Here is a 16,209-nt window from a genome sequence, read left to right as displayed (position 1 = left end):
TCACTTTCTCTAAACAAGACTTGTCTTTCACAAACATAAGTTTCCCAAAATGCGCTTGTTATATAAAAAGTGAGAGTGGGGAAGTAACCGAGAACAAGAAGGTGTTGTTGAACTGTGATAAAAACCAAATTTGATATTATAAAAAAAAAAGAAGATTCGTTGTATGTATGGTGAAAAAGGAGAAAGGGGGAGGGGGACAAAGGGAGGAAGGGACCACATGGGAGAATCGGCTTTGCATGAAGATCCGCGTGTGCTTCCTCTTTGGGATGTTCTCCCACGTGTTTCTGTTTCCCTTTTCTCTTTCTTTAATTACTCTCAGTCTCTCACACTTCTCTCTTCTTCTTATCATCTAACACATCAAATGTCATAAGACTCTTCTTCCTTTGTATATTTGCCTGTCCTTCAATGATTATAACACATACAGATTCAGTGAATCATATGTGGCAGCTCGATCCTGCCGAAAGAGAGAACAAGAACACACAATCTATCTGGCTGTACCAACATAGGTCTCCTAAGAATCAAGTAATGTAAAAAACTTCACATGCTTATCATAACCTAGTGGCCTATAGAGCCTAGAGGGTAACTAGGTAGAACCCCGGCAGTTAGCATAACCATACACTCGTGAAGCTCTGACTCAACATACAAAAACGGGGAAGCACATTTGTGTAAGGACTTTCATCATCAATTCATTCCTCAACAATGGTTCTACTTCTACATTAAATACAAATATTCACAATGCGTTGGTTTTACTTACCTTTTTGGGAAGACAGTTCAGAGCTCCACGATGCGAGAGAAATCACCAATTCCAGCTGTGTTAGTCTGTGTTACCAAACTCAGATAGAAATTTAACTAAGTATAACCTCCGCGATATCAACTTAAAATGCACATTCATAGCTATAGATTCAAAATGCTGCTCTAAAACAAGTCAAAACCTTGAAATAGACTTGTTCAAACTTTTTAGCACAGAGCCAAAACAAGTTGACTTTTTTGGTACAGGCAGATGCCTACCGAAGCTAAACAAGAAAACAACTATTGCCTACATCTATAGTTAAAAACCAGTCATTTCTATATTCACAACATTTCTGGTCAGTAAAAATAAAGCAGGTGAGCAGCATTCAAATAGCAGGTACCCATACGATTTTGTAGAGCGTTAGTGTTAGGTTCAGCCTGCAGTCAAAATTACCTGCGAGAGGAACAAGGATTAAGCAAATATTATATGTGGAAATCAAGATAAGACATCATGTGCAAATTTATATTGAAAGTGTGATCATGATCTCACAAGGTTCCAAAGTAACAAAACATGACCATGAATCTAGAGAATGCAGTAGAAAAACTCACAAAACGGCAAAATATAGAGGGAACCAAGAATATGGAAAACACGAATTCAAATAGAGAATGAAAGCATTTGTGTCCATGAGGAACACTGTTTAAGTTTACAAATGAAAACGTTCACAAAAGTTTTAAAAGAGACGATGATAGCAAAATCAGAGTAATGTCATTGGGATATTCATAAAAAGAGTTGGGATTTGGGAAAATAAGTAGGGGAAAACTAAAAACTTCTTGAAAGGTTTGAAGAGTCATGGCCTTTGAAGAAACGAAAAGAGTAACATTTCATCCAAAAACTAAACAACTCCATTTGCATCAGCTCCTTAATAACTTCAGAAGATTCACCATGTCAATATTAAAAGAACTGTTTTGGAATATCTGCATTCTGCACAATCGATTGAGAAAATAAGAAGACGACTTTTATAAAATGGGGCAAAACCGAACACCTAACACAACAAAAGTCACACTAACTTTGATTCTTTGAAAACGATGATCTTGCAATGCTTAACATAATGGAGTTAACTATGAAAAGGTCATAATACAGCAAGTCCAAGTTTTAAGATATACAAGGGTCATAACCATCACGGAACCACAGATAAAGTCTGGCACAGAACATTAATGAAACAGATGAAAAGGAGCTGCAATGGCATACCTGAGTGGGCTACATCTAATGACCCATGTAAGGGCCACCATAGCGAACTCCATGCTGCCCTCTTCCAGCACTGCCCTGACCAGGTTGCTGAGTCTGATAACCACCCTGAAAGCCGGCTTGGGCACCATACGCAGGATAGACCCTAGGTGTGATATTTTGAGTACCATATCCGCTTGGCATTCCAGCAGCAGCTACTGGACTAGCTGTCCCTAATGCCCCCAACAAAGCCTGCCCAAATGCTTGGTTCAAACCCAAACCAGCACCCTGAGAAGCCAACAAAGCTGTAAGGGCCTGGCCAATAGCCGGGTTTATGGCCTGCGCAGATTGGTTATTACCAGCTATGAAATGTCCATGGCCTCCAGGTGCACCATAACCAGTGTTTTCATTCCTTTGGTAGCGAGTATTTTGTTTGTGAGAATGATGGTGATGTTGATGTTGATGTTGCTTACCCTGCTTTGGCCCATCGTTTGCTTTATGGCAATGCAAGACATGACCTTCAAAGGTCTTATGTGGCTCTTCCAATGCCCTCTTGGCACCTTCTGCAGATCTATAAACAAACAAAGTGAAACCTTTGGGTCTCCCAGTAGCTTTATCAAGCCCCAAAGGACCTTCTTCAATCTCCCCAAATCTTGAGAAAAACTCCAGCAACTTCCGCGGATCAAGATCAGCGCTAACATTACTAACATAAATCTTCCTCTGAACATTCTCAGGGCTAAAATGCTGAGCAGGCGCAGCCACCACAGGGTTTCCCTGAACAGGTCCTACAGCAGCCAGCTGACACGCAGTCATACGGGTCCCAATCTTCTTCTGAGGCTGCTTAAGCGCTTTACGAGCACCAGACCTTGACCTAAAGAGGATAAAGCCATAACCTTTGGATTGCCCAGATACCTTATCAACCACGCATTTGCAATCTTCGATCTCTCCGTAATGTTTAAAAGCTTCGATTAGTGCGTCGGCTTTAGTATCCCATCCTAACCCGTGAACGAAGATCTTACGATGAACAGGATCCTCTTCAGCCACAATCCGGATTCGATCAGCTACATCACGATGTCTCTCTGCGGCTTCTTTGAGAAGAATCAAAAGCTGATCCTTTGAGAACGGTTCTAAAAGATCATCGAGGGGCTCTTCTTCGTCATCATCCTCATTTCTCGAATTCCTAGATCCTGACAACGACCCCGCTTCGATATTATCGTCATCTTTAGGTCCCTCCTTGAGTGCGTCGTGGTTTACTACTTGGTCTTCGTCTCTTTGATGATCATCATTTCTGATTCCTGGATTCTCTTTGTCACATTCCTGCTGCTTCTGCATCGGCTCTGACGTCTCGTTGGATTCAGATTCGAGCTTTCTCTTCTTTGTCATGGCGCAATTGGTGGTTTTTAAGGTTGAATTGAAGAGAGTCCTCTAGGGTTTTGTAATTCCTGGAGGGTCTTTTCCTCCTATCTATCTTTCTACAAATCTGCTTGAATCGACGAAGCTTAACGATTCGCGACCGTGTGAAGAAGACAAGACAGTTAGGAAAGATTTATTCTGTAAAAAAAAATTATAATTAAATAATAAGACGTTTATTGGGCCTTTAATCATCAGGTCACACTTGTGAAGTTTTGAGGCCCGTATACAATGTGCCGTGACTTTTTGGTTAATCTGAAATCCAATTAATATGTCCAATCGAACTGATGAACCGGACCGATTAACTTAACCGGCAATATTGGCAATGATTCGTGGGAAAGTGGGCAATTCCCAAATTGGTTAGGTAGTGAGTGTGGTGTGGCGCCTTGACAGGCACATTGCTTTGGTTGGAGTTACTTTTCATTTCCACTCAAACTTTATTATTATTATTATTATTTTGTCATCAACTTTATTATATTTTGTTATGATATTACATATTTTACTTACTAATATAATTTTTAGATTAAATGGTTTGGGGAACAATTTTGCTCCACTATTATTCAACCATTTTTTTTTTACTAAAGTACGTTATAATGTCCTTTGAATCTTTATATTTATAAAAATAAACTTAATTTTTATACTTACTGTATGTTTTTGGGAAGGTGCACGGAACTCGGATATACCTTTTTTTAGCAATTTCTTTCTTTTTAAAAAGCTTATTCATTATGAAAGGAACTTTATTTTTGTTTACATGCTCGTAAAGAGACAAACCACTTACCATTTTTATGAATTATGAAAACAAAAACGATTAAAAGTCAGTGTGCAAGTAAGAATGAAAAAAAAATCTTATAGTGGAAGTTTGATCATTATTATTACATTAATAATTTATTTTCGATTGTATGAAGAATTTTTGAAAATTTTAGCTAAATCATTATTACATCCACTCTACACATTAACACTCATTATTCAACCTTGTCATGCTCATTTGTATTGTTTTTTATTCCTTCTATTTCGCTATAAAATTTAAACACATTTATTTTATTTTTACGTTTGTTTCATAATAGTGACTGTTTTATCACTAGATTAGGCTAAAAATAAAGAATTTGTAATCAATCAATCATAATTTTGGAACTAATACACATATTTGAACTATGTTTATGGGCAAAATATTATAAATTGCACATGGATTTTTTAAAAAAATTTAGGCAGACGAAATTCAAAAGTTTTTTTTTTTTTCATTTTTCAATTCCTATTAAAAAAAAAGACTTTAGCCTAAAGTTTTCAAATTGTTTCCTAATAAAGGATATCTTTTATTTTGTCATTCAATAATAAATAAATAAAAATTGCCAAAACAAAACAGAATAAGACCAAAATCGAAACCAAATCCCACTAAGATATCGACGACAATAATGCCAAAAAAAAAAAAAAAAAAAAATTAAAATAAACACCACGGGGAAAAAATAAATAAATAATATTTGTATTTTTTTTCCAATATTTGGAATTGAAGGAAGATATTACAGAAAACTCTGTGAGGGTGATTTGTGTTTTCCAGAAAGAACACATGAAGATATCTCCATAAAAGAAACCAAAAAAAAAAAAAAAAAAAAAGACAAACGAAAGCAGTCGTCACCCAAAGCTAACACCTCTTAAACGCTTAACCAAATCTTTGAACCAAAACCCGTCGAATCACTCCTTTCACGGTTTTCTTCTGCAAAAGGTAGCAACTTTGGTTTCATTCTTGTGTATTCGTTTCTCCTAATGTAATGTATCATTGAATCGATGATGTCTCATTGAAATAGGTATGTTAACAATGGTGTGAATGTCGAAACCAGATTGTGTGTAACGTTTTTCGATTCTGTTACCTTAAATGGAAGACTCTGAATCCTGGGATGATTTGGGTTTTTGTGTGTGTGGGGAGAATATTCAGATTTTGTGGGGTCTTTTTGTTTGTGAATCTAGTAGATACCATAAAACCAAAAACATTGAATTATTAACGGAGTTTTTATTTCTCTAGGATTCGTTTTCTACTGTTTGAAATATTCTTTCCTATTCTTACCTCTTTAAAAAACCTCTCTTTTTCTTCTTATTAGTGTTTTACACAATTATAAAGACGTTATCTTTGCTCACCAAGGGACTTGTTTGGTTTTATTTTTTTAATTTTTGGGTTTACACAGGTTTTTTTGGTTGTGATATTTTCTTGGCTGTGAAGATGGTTCTCCACAGCAGTTTTAGAGAAGGATTGTCACTATCTCTTGGTGTCATTAGTGTTATCAGTTGGGGTGTTGCTGAGATACCTCAGATTATGACTAATTACAGTGAGAAATCCACTGAAGGTCTCTCTATTGCTTTCTTAACGACGTGGATTATTGGGTAATATGATCTAAATAAAGTTTTGCTTTTTTACTTGTTCATTGAGTGTATTGACGACCTCCTTTGGTTTAATGAGGAATTGGGATTTTTTTTTTAAAATTGGTGTAGGGATATCTTCAATCTTCTTGGCTGCTTGATGGAACCAGCTACTGTGAGTGAATCTACAGAACCACAATTTTCCTCAATCTTGTTTATCTCACCTTTAGTTGCTTTAAAGCTAATTCTGAACTTTTAAATTCTTTTGCAGCTTCCAACACAGTTTTACATGGCACTGGTATAATACAAAAAACAGAAGCAGCTTCATGTTTTACAGTGTTTGTTTGTATCTTTGCTTGATATGTGTGATTTCTTTGCAGTTGTATACCGTGACTACATCAGTTCTCTTTCTTCAATCTATATACTACGGACATATCTATCCCCGGTTGAGAAACAGAAGAAATCAGATGGTATGCCTATCTTAGCAGTGTTCTTTCTTTTTTTGTAGCCTGTTAATTATGCGTTGATACTAAAACAGCTCGAGTATGAATGTCTGGTGTAGGTTGAAGCAGAACGTATTGCAAACATAAGCAGCGACGTGAAAATTCGTGGCCGATGGAGAAATAGCTCTGATACTGCTCCTTGTGGCGTTCATACGACACCTATCACTATGATTCCTGGGAGTCATAGAAATAGTTTTACCGGAAGAGAACTATTTTACACGTAATGATGCCATTTAGATTCTTTACTTAGGCTACTGTAGCATTATGATGAAAGAAAATATATTTAAGCAACTGACTTGTTCAAAGGTTCTGAGAATTTGTTTTTCACGTTTTAATTCTTTCAGGTCGGCAAGATCCTTGTCGAGTAGTCATACACCACCAGCTGGATCTGTCTTAGCTCAGAGAATGGCTCGTGGTCACAGTGAACCAACTCTTGAAGAGCCATTGCTTCCTGAGGATGCCTCACCTCCTTCATTGCCTCCTTCCACCAAATCACTGCTATGCGTGGTTAGCCTTGTTTCACAATGCCTGGTGTTGATTTCCAAAATCCAAGCGGTTTTATTATTGAATAAGAATAACATTATTATTCTCTTATAGGTGTCAGCGTTCATGTTTCTTGGAACATTCAACCTTCCCAATTTGCTAAGTGAATCAAGAACTGTGGCTTTCGGAGAGAGAGATAGAGTATTTGTAGTTCAGGCAGCAAGAAAGCTTTTGCAGGTACTCATAAGTGGCACATTATAATTTATGCATTTCATGTCTACGTGCTTTTATGTTGGATAGCCTTTCTTAATCTATAAAATTAATGTAAATGTAAACTGTGACTAGTATTGGTTCTATTTCAGGTCAGTAGCGGCAATTTAGTAGAACATGGTGGTGGAGAAAGCAGCAGAACTGGAATGTTTTTGGGTTGGGCAATGGCAGCCATTTACTTGGGTGGAAGGCTTCCCCAAATATGTCTCAATGTAAGAGGAGGCTTCTGAATCTTCTATAACTAATTTATTCTTTTGATCTATTGTTTATAACAGTTTTAGCTAAATCAAATGTTCCTTTCCGATATCTTCTTTTTGGCAGATGAGGAGAGGACATGTGGAGGTAAGCAAGTATTAATGATACGGCGCAAGTAAGAGTGTTGTATCTGAAGAATCCATTTGATGCTCTTCCTTTGAAATTGCAGGGGTTGAATCCATTGATGTTCTTATTTGCATTAATTGGCAATATGACTTATGTTGGAAGGTGAAGATCAACAATCTTTATGCTTCTAAGTCTCTAAAGAATCTCTGGTTGAACTCTTAGAACCTGTTTAACTCCCTTTTCTGTTTGGTTGCAGCATTCTTGTGAACAGTGTGGAATGGTTAAAAATTGCACCTAATCTACCATGGCTTGTTGATGCAGGAGGATGTGTTGTGCTTGATTTTCTTGTATACAAATCTCTCTCATCAACTTCATGATCTTTGATTCCTTTCTTTTTCACTGAGCTCTAACTTCCTTTATTCTTTGTTTCAGATTCTGCTTCAGTTTTTCCACTTCCGCTGTCGCAAAGACAAAGATACTGACAAAGAAGACGCATGAAACCACAGAAGCTGTCTAAGGCGTGACTATACCCACAAGGCTTCAAACAGATACAGTTTTGATCTGATCTGACTAGCAAGATTCATCTCAATTTATTTGTCTTCTTTCGTTAACGGGATTGCGTTTTAAATTTTTTGTGCTCTGATGAAACTACTCTTGGATTTGTGAGTTTTAATAATAGAAAGTTGTTTCTACTCATATATGAATGATTTCAGCAATTGTCACCAAAAACAAAAATCACTCTCCATCAACTTGTTTATTACTGTTATTTTGTATATTGTGTATATAAATGTAGTTACATGAAGAGAGAGGTCTCTCTATGGCTTGCGAGCAGTAAACATAATAAAAGAATCCTGAATATAATCTTCATAATCTGTGAGACCACATGATGTGCACACATCCTTGATCTCATCCTGCATCAAGTAATTGTAGCTCTGCAGAATTCTCTGCAACAATATATCCAAAATTCTTAAATATCAAAATCTTTACATAGAATAACCACTTTTGATCATTACAATTCTCTCTTACCGATTGGAAAGGACGAATAATCCAAGGAGTCGAAGGACTGTATCTGAGAAAGGTTGTCCCAACAAAGACACCTCCGCTTCTTAGAACACGACAGATCTCAGCAATCTTGAAACCAACAAGAATAAAATTTAACAAGTGTCATGTCATTTGCAAAACAACTACGAAGCTATAGAGAAAATTCAAGAACTTACAGCATTTGTAGGAGAAGGCCAACAGTGCAAGGCAGCACCAGCATGAACTGCATCAACAGAACCTGAAGGGAAAGGGAGACGAGAAACGTCTGCCCTCACGACCGCTATATTAGTTGAGTTGTCGAAAGTATCATCGTTCTTGATGAATTCTTTGCACTGACGAAGCATGTTTTCAGAGTAGTCGAGAGCAATCACGCCCGAGTATTTCCCGGACTTTGCAAATTTCCGAGAAAACAAACCGCTTCCGCAACTAACATCCACAAGAACCCCACCTTCTGCTTCTTTGAAGTATTCCTCAGCCATTCTAAACTGCATTTTCAAAGTATTAAGACCATGAGGAAAGAACAAGACCAACAAAAAAAAAAGACCAAAGATGTAGATACCTCTTCATCTGGACCGGGAAAGCCACTTCGCTTAAAGTTTTGCCGCCAACCTCTTTCATACAAAAATGATACTAATGGACTCCTACACATTCAGACACACACACACAAAGGATCAAATAAGACTTAGCTAACAGAACAGAAAATGGTTAGTACAGGTGGATAAAAAGAAATGTACCGAAAGAGCTCGGTAGTAATGGGTTTGACTTCATTATAATCATCCAAATCAGCAGTGACAGTTAAATCCAAGTATTCATCTTTGCTAGAGTATGTCTTGTTACACTGTCCACACTTGAATCCAGACCTGTATATTGCTTGTCTGCAGATTCACACAAAAAGCAAAGCTTTAGAGAAAAATAAAAGAAAGAAACAAAACTATATAACCAATAACAAAGTGAGGAGGTAAAACAAGAACTTACAGGTTGATACCTGAAGGTCCTTTCCTCATAAGTGGTTCATAGCAAACAGGACACGCAAACACTTGAGTCTCCTCTATTTCAATTTGTGGAGTTCCATTTTTATTTAAGTCCTGCAAAATACCATTGAACTCTCGTTTGAATTCTATATAATCAATCTACAAAGCTTGTAAACGAAATCAAGAAAAAAAAAAAAAGCAGAACGCACCGATTCGGGAGCAACAGAGCTTATGGCGGCAGAAGAAAAACGGGGACGAACAGAGGAAGAAGAAGCAGAGAATCGGAGAAGAGGAGAGTGTGAATGAGAGGAGAAGAAAGAAGATCGGTTAGGTAAGAAAGGCTTGTTGAGGAGAGTTATAGCAGAAGAAGAAGACGAAGCTGTTAGTGCGGCCATCGCCATTAGAGCAGAGAGTTACAGAGTCAACGAGCAGAGAAAGAGAGATATGTTTTGGCTCTCAATATATACGGAATCTGTTTTTGCTCAGACAATTTTACGTTTCTTGTAACAACAAAATCGCCGAAGCATTAAATGTGTTGTCCGAATTTTAAGCTAAGCCGAAATAAAAGGCGCACGCACACTTCTCGTTTTCACCATTCCATTCGTTCACTTTCTTATTACTTGGTTGAATTGGGTCCACATGATCGAATGGCCTCTTTACTGACAAGTCACACCATTTGTATCTTTTGATTCTTTCTTAGTCAAACTAATTATTCGAGAATACCAATGAATTTGTTCATTACATAAATGTCAATCAACTCTAAAAACATGTTGCTCTTTGAGAATTAGGAGAATGTTTCTGGATATTGTTGAAGATGGAAGATACTGAAGTAACTGATGGTGATTATATGTATACAAAACACCACTGAGCCCAGTGCTTAAATACATCTGATTACACTTCGATCGTGTTCATTAACTAGTAAACAGCCTACTCTCACTATCATATATGGAGAAAGCAACAGACAAAACAGTAGAAGACATGGGATCTATCTTATATAAAGATGAGTCGTGCTCTCTCAATCTGCATCCCCAAGACCATCACTTCCATCGCCTCTCTTTCTGATTTCCGTGAACTGAGAGTTTGGTTTCTTCTTCTGCGATGATGCCACCTCTGCGTTTCTCCTCAGAACAGCTCCAGGTGATGGATACGGTCGTTGTTGAAACAGAGGACCCTGAAACACATATCCAATCTCACTAAGTTAGGAACTGGATTTTGTCACCATGTAGTTAATGAGGTAAGAATACCCCCAAGCTTTTTTGTGAGTCTCAATTGGCCTTACTGTGGCAGTTGTATCAGCAGCTCGTGGTTGTACTCCTTTCAGTCCAACAACCCTGCAAGATGCGAAGGATTAGATCAGCCTGATGTTATGTTAGTATAATACGCTTGGTTTGACATTTGGTATATAATTCTCCTCAGATCAGATGATGTAGCAGAGATAGAAATATAAACGATGATATACAAAGTGGTTAAAATGGGTGTAATGACATTACCAGCCACCCCGCGGAGCATCTGAGTAAGAGCTTGGGTCCATTGGATCCACCTCATCATCATCGGCATGAGCACGTTTTTTGCCTAATCCCTTTTTCATAGGAGGTTTTGAACTGGACCTGTTTCAATCATTTCCAGTTTTGCGTCATTTGTAAGTTGTAAATTACAAGAGTAAGTCAAATGGAAACGTCTTGGTACACTACTACATGTAATGTGTTCCATCCTTATTTTCATGTTGAAAATTTGGTAGACTCTCTCTAACAGAGATTCTGTCCTTCCGAAAAGAGGGATGAGAGGACTTATATCCAAACGAGTGAGTAGTCTAGATATTTGCTAACAGCTATGTGGAGGAGGACAAGAGTCACACACTCGTTCTCTAATGAACAAGAGTCAAATCTCGTTCTCTAATGAGACACTCAGTTTCTAAGAAATATGATAGACCAGAAGGACCTTTATCTTAGTACTTCAGATTCTGAAAGCTAGCTTACTTCTGATTCGGATGCTTTTGGGCAGAATCTCCTGCATTTGTGAAGTTGTTTAAACTTGCTGGCAGGTACTGACGTTCTGGGAGATTCAAAACTCTGCGTTCCATATAATATGAGTCCCCGTAAGCAAAGGCAGTGAGAGAGGCATAAGCTTCAAATCGAGCAGTCTCTATGGAGCAATCTAACTCAAAAAGCATAGCAAGAAAATGAAAGGGTTCCTACCTGGTACAGTGGATACAGTAACCCCATCCCTGGACAAGGCCCACTTCCCATCCCCCACATCCATAGCATCTTGGCAGCTGATCTGGATGATGCTCGCCCTTCCCATTAGCAGTACTTTGCGTGACAGCGTTGTTAGAGTTTGTGGAAGCAGGCTTCTGTAAAGAACTTGGAGGTTCCCACTGCGACACATGTGTCCTTGTATTGTAGTAATACTTATGTCCTGTGCATTAGGAATCAAAAGGTTTAAAGCTCAGGGATGCAACCAAAGCGGATCAAAAGATTAAGCAAGCATTGCGAGTACTGTAAGCAGTACAACAGAAATCAGAAGACTCTTCCATAAGAGTGCACAAACTTCCAGCAGAAAACACAAGGATTTCCTCATTCCTATTTTCTAACATGTGATGATGTAGGTTCTTTCCACGGTGATAAAGATCGTTATAAAATTCATTTAAAAGGAGAAACATATTAACCTTTTATAATCGTCCATATGCATATTTAGCAAAGAGATAGTCATAATGATGACTATATGAGTAAATAGCATACCAGAGGTTTCATCAAGTGTTTCAATCCAATCTTCTTTAGGAGGCAAAGATGGCGTGGTGGAAGATAATTCAACAGGCCTTTCCCATTGGCATGTCCCGGTATGTTGGTTATAGTAATATGTAGCACCACTTGCAGGATCTTTAGCATCTACCTGAATAAAACAGAACAAGTTTAAGTGGCTTAACAGTTAACACGAATAAACACATCATAAGAACCATAAGTGGCCATCTTAAAGCATTAAGGCAGTACTAAACGCATTTGAAGGATTTCAAACAATCAATACAGTTTCCCAGCATGCAGCATTTTGATTGTGTATCATTCATACCCATCCTAATGGTAAGGTGCTTGCATTTGTCGGAAAAGGTAAGTTTGTCTGTCTATTCCAACTAACCGCTGATGCCTGGAAAAGTAAAGAATCACAAGCAAACAAATACGTCAAAAAGGTCAGCAATAATAATAACATAACCTGAAACAAAAGGGGTTGAATCATGGTCAAGTCATAAGCGAACATATGCCGCTAAAGATAAAAGTGTGAGAGAGATGGATAATTACATCTTGCGTGTTAGATGAAGCAGCCCCTGTTCCTTCTCTGAGAATTCCCCTAGCCTTCAATTTTTGTTTGAGATATTCAGGCAAATTGTTTGAAGAAACATCCGTAGTAGGTTCAGGCTTCCCACTGAGCTCAGAGTGACCCGCGTACGCAGCTCCACCAGGTATACCATAACCGTTTCCCACATCCACATTACCTAGTATATATAGATAGATAAAAGTCGTTAATTGGACAGATTTAGTGAATTTTTCAAAAAATGCATGAGCTATGACTAACCTTCTCCGCATGTACTCACACTCCCACCACGCTTTGCCGCTGTTTCTGCTCTATGATTTGCAGTTAGCTTTAGCAAATGTTCCTACATAGTAACGACTATGTATTAAAAACTTCATGTCATGACTGATAAGACTTATTAAGCCATTAGCCGCTTGAGGATTAAAAAAAAAAAAAAAAAAAAACCTTTAGAGCATTGGGGTCAGTACGATCTCGAAGAATATCAGTATTATGCTGAGAGTCACCAGCTACTGAAGTCCCAGCTTCTCTGAAATTAGGGGAAAGATTCAATTTTTAAACAAATTTGCTAGACAAACCAACTAAAGACACGAAATTTACAATTTCCCATTGATAAGAACAGCAATATGTTCATTATACAGCAGAAAGACAGAACCTTTGACCTTGTATAATCTTCTGCGTTTCAATTTCCTGAAAAATTCACAACAATGAATCAACTTAACCACCTTCACCCACACGTCCTGGAATGAAAAATTTGGAAACTTTTAATCGAGGAAAGCACTATATAATATGTACTTGTTCTCGGAGAAGAGCATTGCTTGCGGCAGATTCAATGTCTTGATCGTAGGCAAGCGAGCTTCCATAACCATAATTAGTTGTCTGGTTATGAGCAGAAGAACCATTCTGATGATGTTGCAGCTCTTCTCCCATTATTCAGTTTCAACCTTCAACCTCCCAATCCAAAACCCTTTAGACACTGAGAGATTCAACGTTTCCGATTACCAATCAAATTTCAACAAACCACCAGTACGAGCGATTGAGAGAGTCCGCAAAAAGAATCCGAACCGGCGAACCCTAGCTTTTATTTGGGCCCATATTTAAGCAATTAAGCCCATACACTAAGGACCATATCTTAAAAAGGCTCATATATTAGATAACAAGAATCCGAGTATTGTAAACAACGAAACAGGTTCAAAAAATCGAGTTCCATATTTGATTGACTCACTCATATTAACACAAATCCAATTGGCAAGTAGATTCTAAAATAGTTTTTGGATTTTGTTATCAAAAATCATTTTTTTCTCCATTCAAGATTTTACACTAAATAGATTCCCTAAAAAATAGGAAAACTAGTTTTTACTTTTTTTTGATAAAAAAAAACTAATTTTTACCTTTTTTTTACAAATATTAACAAAAACTAGAATCCACATAATTGGCGATTTTAGAAAAAACTTACCATTCTTTTTTTTTATCATGTTTCCTTATGTAAATATTTTTAAAATAACCAAAAAATAGCTTTATTAGAAAAACTAAAATCCCAAAAATCAAAAACCAAAAACTATAATCTAAAAACCATTTAAAAACCGTCTTCCATTCATAGCCTTAGTCTAAGCTTAAATGGTCTTTTCACATGCTTCGGTCTCTCGCGCCATACCATCATCATATAATTACGTTTTTTCTTTTTCTTTTATTCTTTTTCTTTTAGACTAGTCTTCGGTCTCTTGCACCATACCATCATCATGTACAGATGATGTAAGTCGACGACGACATGCACATATCTGTAGATATTTACTTTTCAATAAAGTGATACTGTGTTTTGAAAAAAAAGGCATTTGCTTACCGCGTTTTACCATATTTAAAAAAACTCATATATTAGATAACAAGAAAGTATTGTTAACGAAACAGGTTCACGAATCATACCCTATATTTTGGATGAAGTAACAAAATGTTAACATAACTATAAAAGAGATATCAGATATGATATAGCATTTCCCAAAAGTTTATTTTATTTGTTATACGTACACATATAAAAAAAAAATTTACTTATGTTTTGCATAACAAATGCTAATGTTTTGCTTTTTGTTTGTACAAATGCTAATGTTTCTTACGGACAACCTCATGGATGACCCTCTTCATGTTAGAAAGAAAGACCCACACGGCCGCTTCATCACATGCTTCGGTCTCGTCATCGTACCATCATAATTACATCGTATAAAGTTGATCATGTGACGTCACTGCTGGCGTCTAATGACTTTGTTGTTGTTATTCTTCTTCTATATATAAGAAGAATACGTTGTTTCTTTTTCTTTTGGACTAGTCTTTTGTAGAAATTTCCAACAGAAATATTTTAACATATGCTTATGATGCGTAGAAATTTCCAAATAAATTCCTTAAACAATGAACCGGTCAAGCTGAGGAGAGTCCTCTCGTGAATGTATAATTAATGATGTGCTAAAGTTGATTAAGAAAGAAAATAAAAAAGAAATAGCGTTAGTATTGGTGTGTGTGTGTTTGTTTGTTATTTCATTTTGTAAACAACGCACAACGGCTATGACTCCTACAAGTGGTAATCTAGTAATCGTAATGAGTAGAATATGTATGTTTATGAACTTTAAACAAATGCTATATGACACGTGAACTTCTCCAAAGATTTTTTTCAGTACTGAATCTAGGGGTGGATTATTCAACTAGTCACTAGATGATATAAGTCGATGACATGTACAAATTTGATGATATTACTTTTTGTGGATACACATTTCAATTTCAATAAAGTGATATACTCTGTGTCTCAAATAGTTTGATGTTTTAGAAAATAATCTTTGTCTCTCAAAGATTGATGTTTTGAATATTTTTAATAAATTTTGTTTTATTAATTACTGATGTTGTAGAATGTATAGAGTGAGAAAGTGAGAAAGTAAAAAAGTATCAGAAAAATAAATCATGAGAGGTCATAAATAAAATAAAAAAAATCATCAGAAAACACAATTAATCATATATTCCCTCTGTGTTAGTATGTGTGTAAAATCCTAAACATCTAACTATATGAGACAGTGGGAGTATTAATTAGTGGAACTATTTATTAGAATGGATATAGTTTATTATATATATGCAGTACTGAGTGGGTGAAACAATCTGTAAAAACTATTTTCAACATTTTTTAGTTATAAAAATCACTCAAAAACAAGTATGTATATATGACCTACTTCGAATGGCGTTCGTCTTTCACTACTCAAACACATAATCATTTCTAACGCGTTGAAAGACTCGATCATGTTAACACAGTATAGTTATTTGGGACTACCTGAAATTTTGAATATTATATAGAAACAGCAACAATCTATAATACTATAACTTATTTACATCAAGAAGACTTTATCGTATAAAGTTACTATATATGGTGAATTTATTTTTTATTTTTTTTTCCAGTTGAATAAAGGAAGATAGTGCTGTGAGTATGATAATCGCGATGGCGACGCCAAAAGAAAAAGAAGGTAATCACGGATCGCACAAAGTCACAAACAATCTACAAGTGGTACGACATACGTACGTACTTTCATTTATAAACGAAATAAACTGTTATATCACATGGAAGAGAAAAGAAAGAAAGAAA

At 36.6% G+C, this 16,209-nt stretch overlaps 3 protein-coding genes and 1 pseudogene across 30 annotated transcripts; 1 reads left to right on the top strand and 3 right to left on the bottom strand.

Moving 5' to 3' along the window:
* Positions 1-40: 40 nt before the first annotated feature.
* LOC104793014 (UBP1-associated protein 2B) lies at positions 41-3,526 on the bottom strand. Of its 27 annotated transcripts, none has more exons than XR_015559478.1 (5): positions 2,314-3,500; positions 1,979-2,242; positions 1,137-1,183; positions 755-819; positions 41-395 (listed from the first exon to the last, which is right to left on the bottom strand). XR_015559478.1 is itself a non-coding variant. In XM_010519288.3 (2 exons), the coding sequence occupies exon 1, from the start codon at positions 3,335-3,337 to the stop codon at positions 1,994-1,996; it is 1,344 nt and encodes a 447-aa protein (XP_010517590.1). In that variant the 5' UTR covers positions 3,338-3,502; the 3' UTR covers positions 41-1,711; positions 1,979-1,993. The 27 variants fall into 27 exon arrangements, 1 of the variants encoding a protein (XP_010517590.1); XR_015559476.1 differs by having other exon boundaries at positions 41-454; positions 2,314-3,482; XR_015559477.1 differs by having other exon boundaries at positions 41-400; positions 2,314-3,482.
* Positions 3,527-4,855: 1,329 nt separating this feature from the next.
* LOC104793012 (vacuolar lysine transporter YPQ1-like) lies at positions 4,856-7,983 on the top strand (annotated as a pseudogene). Its single transcript, XR_015559901.1, has 13 exons — positions 4,856-5,081; positions 5,539-5,734; positions 5,843-5,885; positions 5,982-6,008; positions 6,091-6,180; positions 6,273-6,433; positions 6,558-6,720; positions 6,811-6,933; positions 7,059-7,178; positions 7,288-7,308; positions 7,391-7,449; positions 7,544-7,634; positions 7,720-7,983. The product of XR_015559901.1 is annotated as a vacuolar lysine transporter YPQ1-like (transcript).
* A 20-nt stretch (positions 7,984-8,003) lies between these two features.
* On the bottom strand, positions 8,004-9,882 carry LOC109124788 (putative methyltransferase At2g41040, chloroplastic). Its single transcript, XM_010519284.3, has 7 exons — positions 9,509-9,882; positions 9,304-9,413; positions 9,063-9,203; positions 8,888-8,969; positions 8,505-8,813; positions 8,314-8,418; positions 8,004-8,231 (listed from the first exon to the last, which is right to left on the bottom strand). Exons 1-7 carry the CDS (start codon positions 9,698-9,700, stop codon positions 8,103-8,105), a joined length of 1,068 nt encoding a protein of 355 aa, XP_010517586.1. The 5' UTR covers positions 9,701-9,882; the 3' UTR covers positions 8,004-8,102.
* A 201-nt stretch (positions 9,883-10,083) lies between these two features.
* On the bottom strand, positions 10,084-14,145 carry LOC104782591 (uncharacterized). The gene is made up of 12 exons (XM_010519281.3): positions 13,395-14,145; positions 13,255-13,289; positions 13,047-13,128; positions 12,864-12,945; positions 12,590-12,783; positions 12,363-12,437; positions 12,038-12,188; positions 11,495-11,714; positions 11,276-11,368; positions 10,790-10,906; positions 10,579-10,630; positions 10,084-10,470 (listed from the first exon to the last, which is right to left on the bottom strand). Exons 1-12 carry the CDS (start codon positions 13,527-13,529, stop codon positions 10,315-10,317), a joined length of 1,392 nt encoding a protein of 463 aa, XP_010517583.1. The 5' UTR covers positions 13,530-14,145; the 3' UTR covers positions 10,084-10,314.
* Between the last annotated feature and the right edge of the window lie 2,064 nt (positions 14,146-16,209).

The sequence above is a fragment of the Camelina sativa genome, chromosome 6, assembly GCF_030686135.1.
Source record: "Camelina sativa cultivar CO46 ecotype springtype chromosome 6, ASM3068613v1".
Classification (NCBI taxonomy): domain Eukaryota; kingdom Viridiplantae; phylum Streptophyta; class Magnoliopsida; order Brassicales; family Brassicaceae; genus Camelina; species Camelina sativa.
Note: the sequence above shows the minus strand (reverse complement) of the source record. Positions and strands in the feature narration are given on the sequence as shown.

Bases quoted from the DNA above. Each gene is read 5' to 3' on its own strand.
- LOC104793014 (XM_010519288.3), bottom strand. From the start codon at position 3,337: ATGACAAAGAAGAGAAAGCTCGAATCTGAATCCAACGAGACGTCAGAG.
- LOC109124788 (XM_010519284.3), bottom strand. From the start codon at position 9,700: ATGGCGATGGCCGCACTAACAGCTTCGTCTTCTTCTTCTGCTATAACT. The intron at 9,204-9,303 runs GTAAGTTCTTGT...GTGAATCTGCAG, and splicing joins GGACCTTCAGGTATCAACCT to ACAAGCAATATACAGGTCTG. The intron at 8,814-8,887 runs GTATCTACATCT...TTGAAAATGCAG, and splicing joins TTCCCGGTCCAGATGAAGAG to TTTAGAATGGCTGAGGAATA.
- LOC104782591 (XM_010519281.3), bottom strand. From the start codon at position 13,529: ATGGGAGAAGAGCTGCAACATCATCAGAATGGTTCTTCTGCTCATAAC. The intron at 13,290-13,394 runs GTACATATTATA...TGAATTTTTCAG, and splicing joins ATGCTCTTCTCCGAGAACAA to GAAATTGAAACGCAGAAGAT. The intron at 12,438-12,589 runs GTAATTATCCAT...TTACTTTTCCAG, and splicing joins CTTCATCTAACACGCAAGAT to GCATCAGCGGTTAGTTGGAA.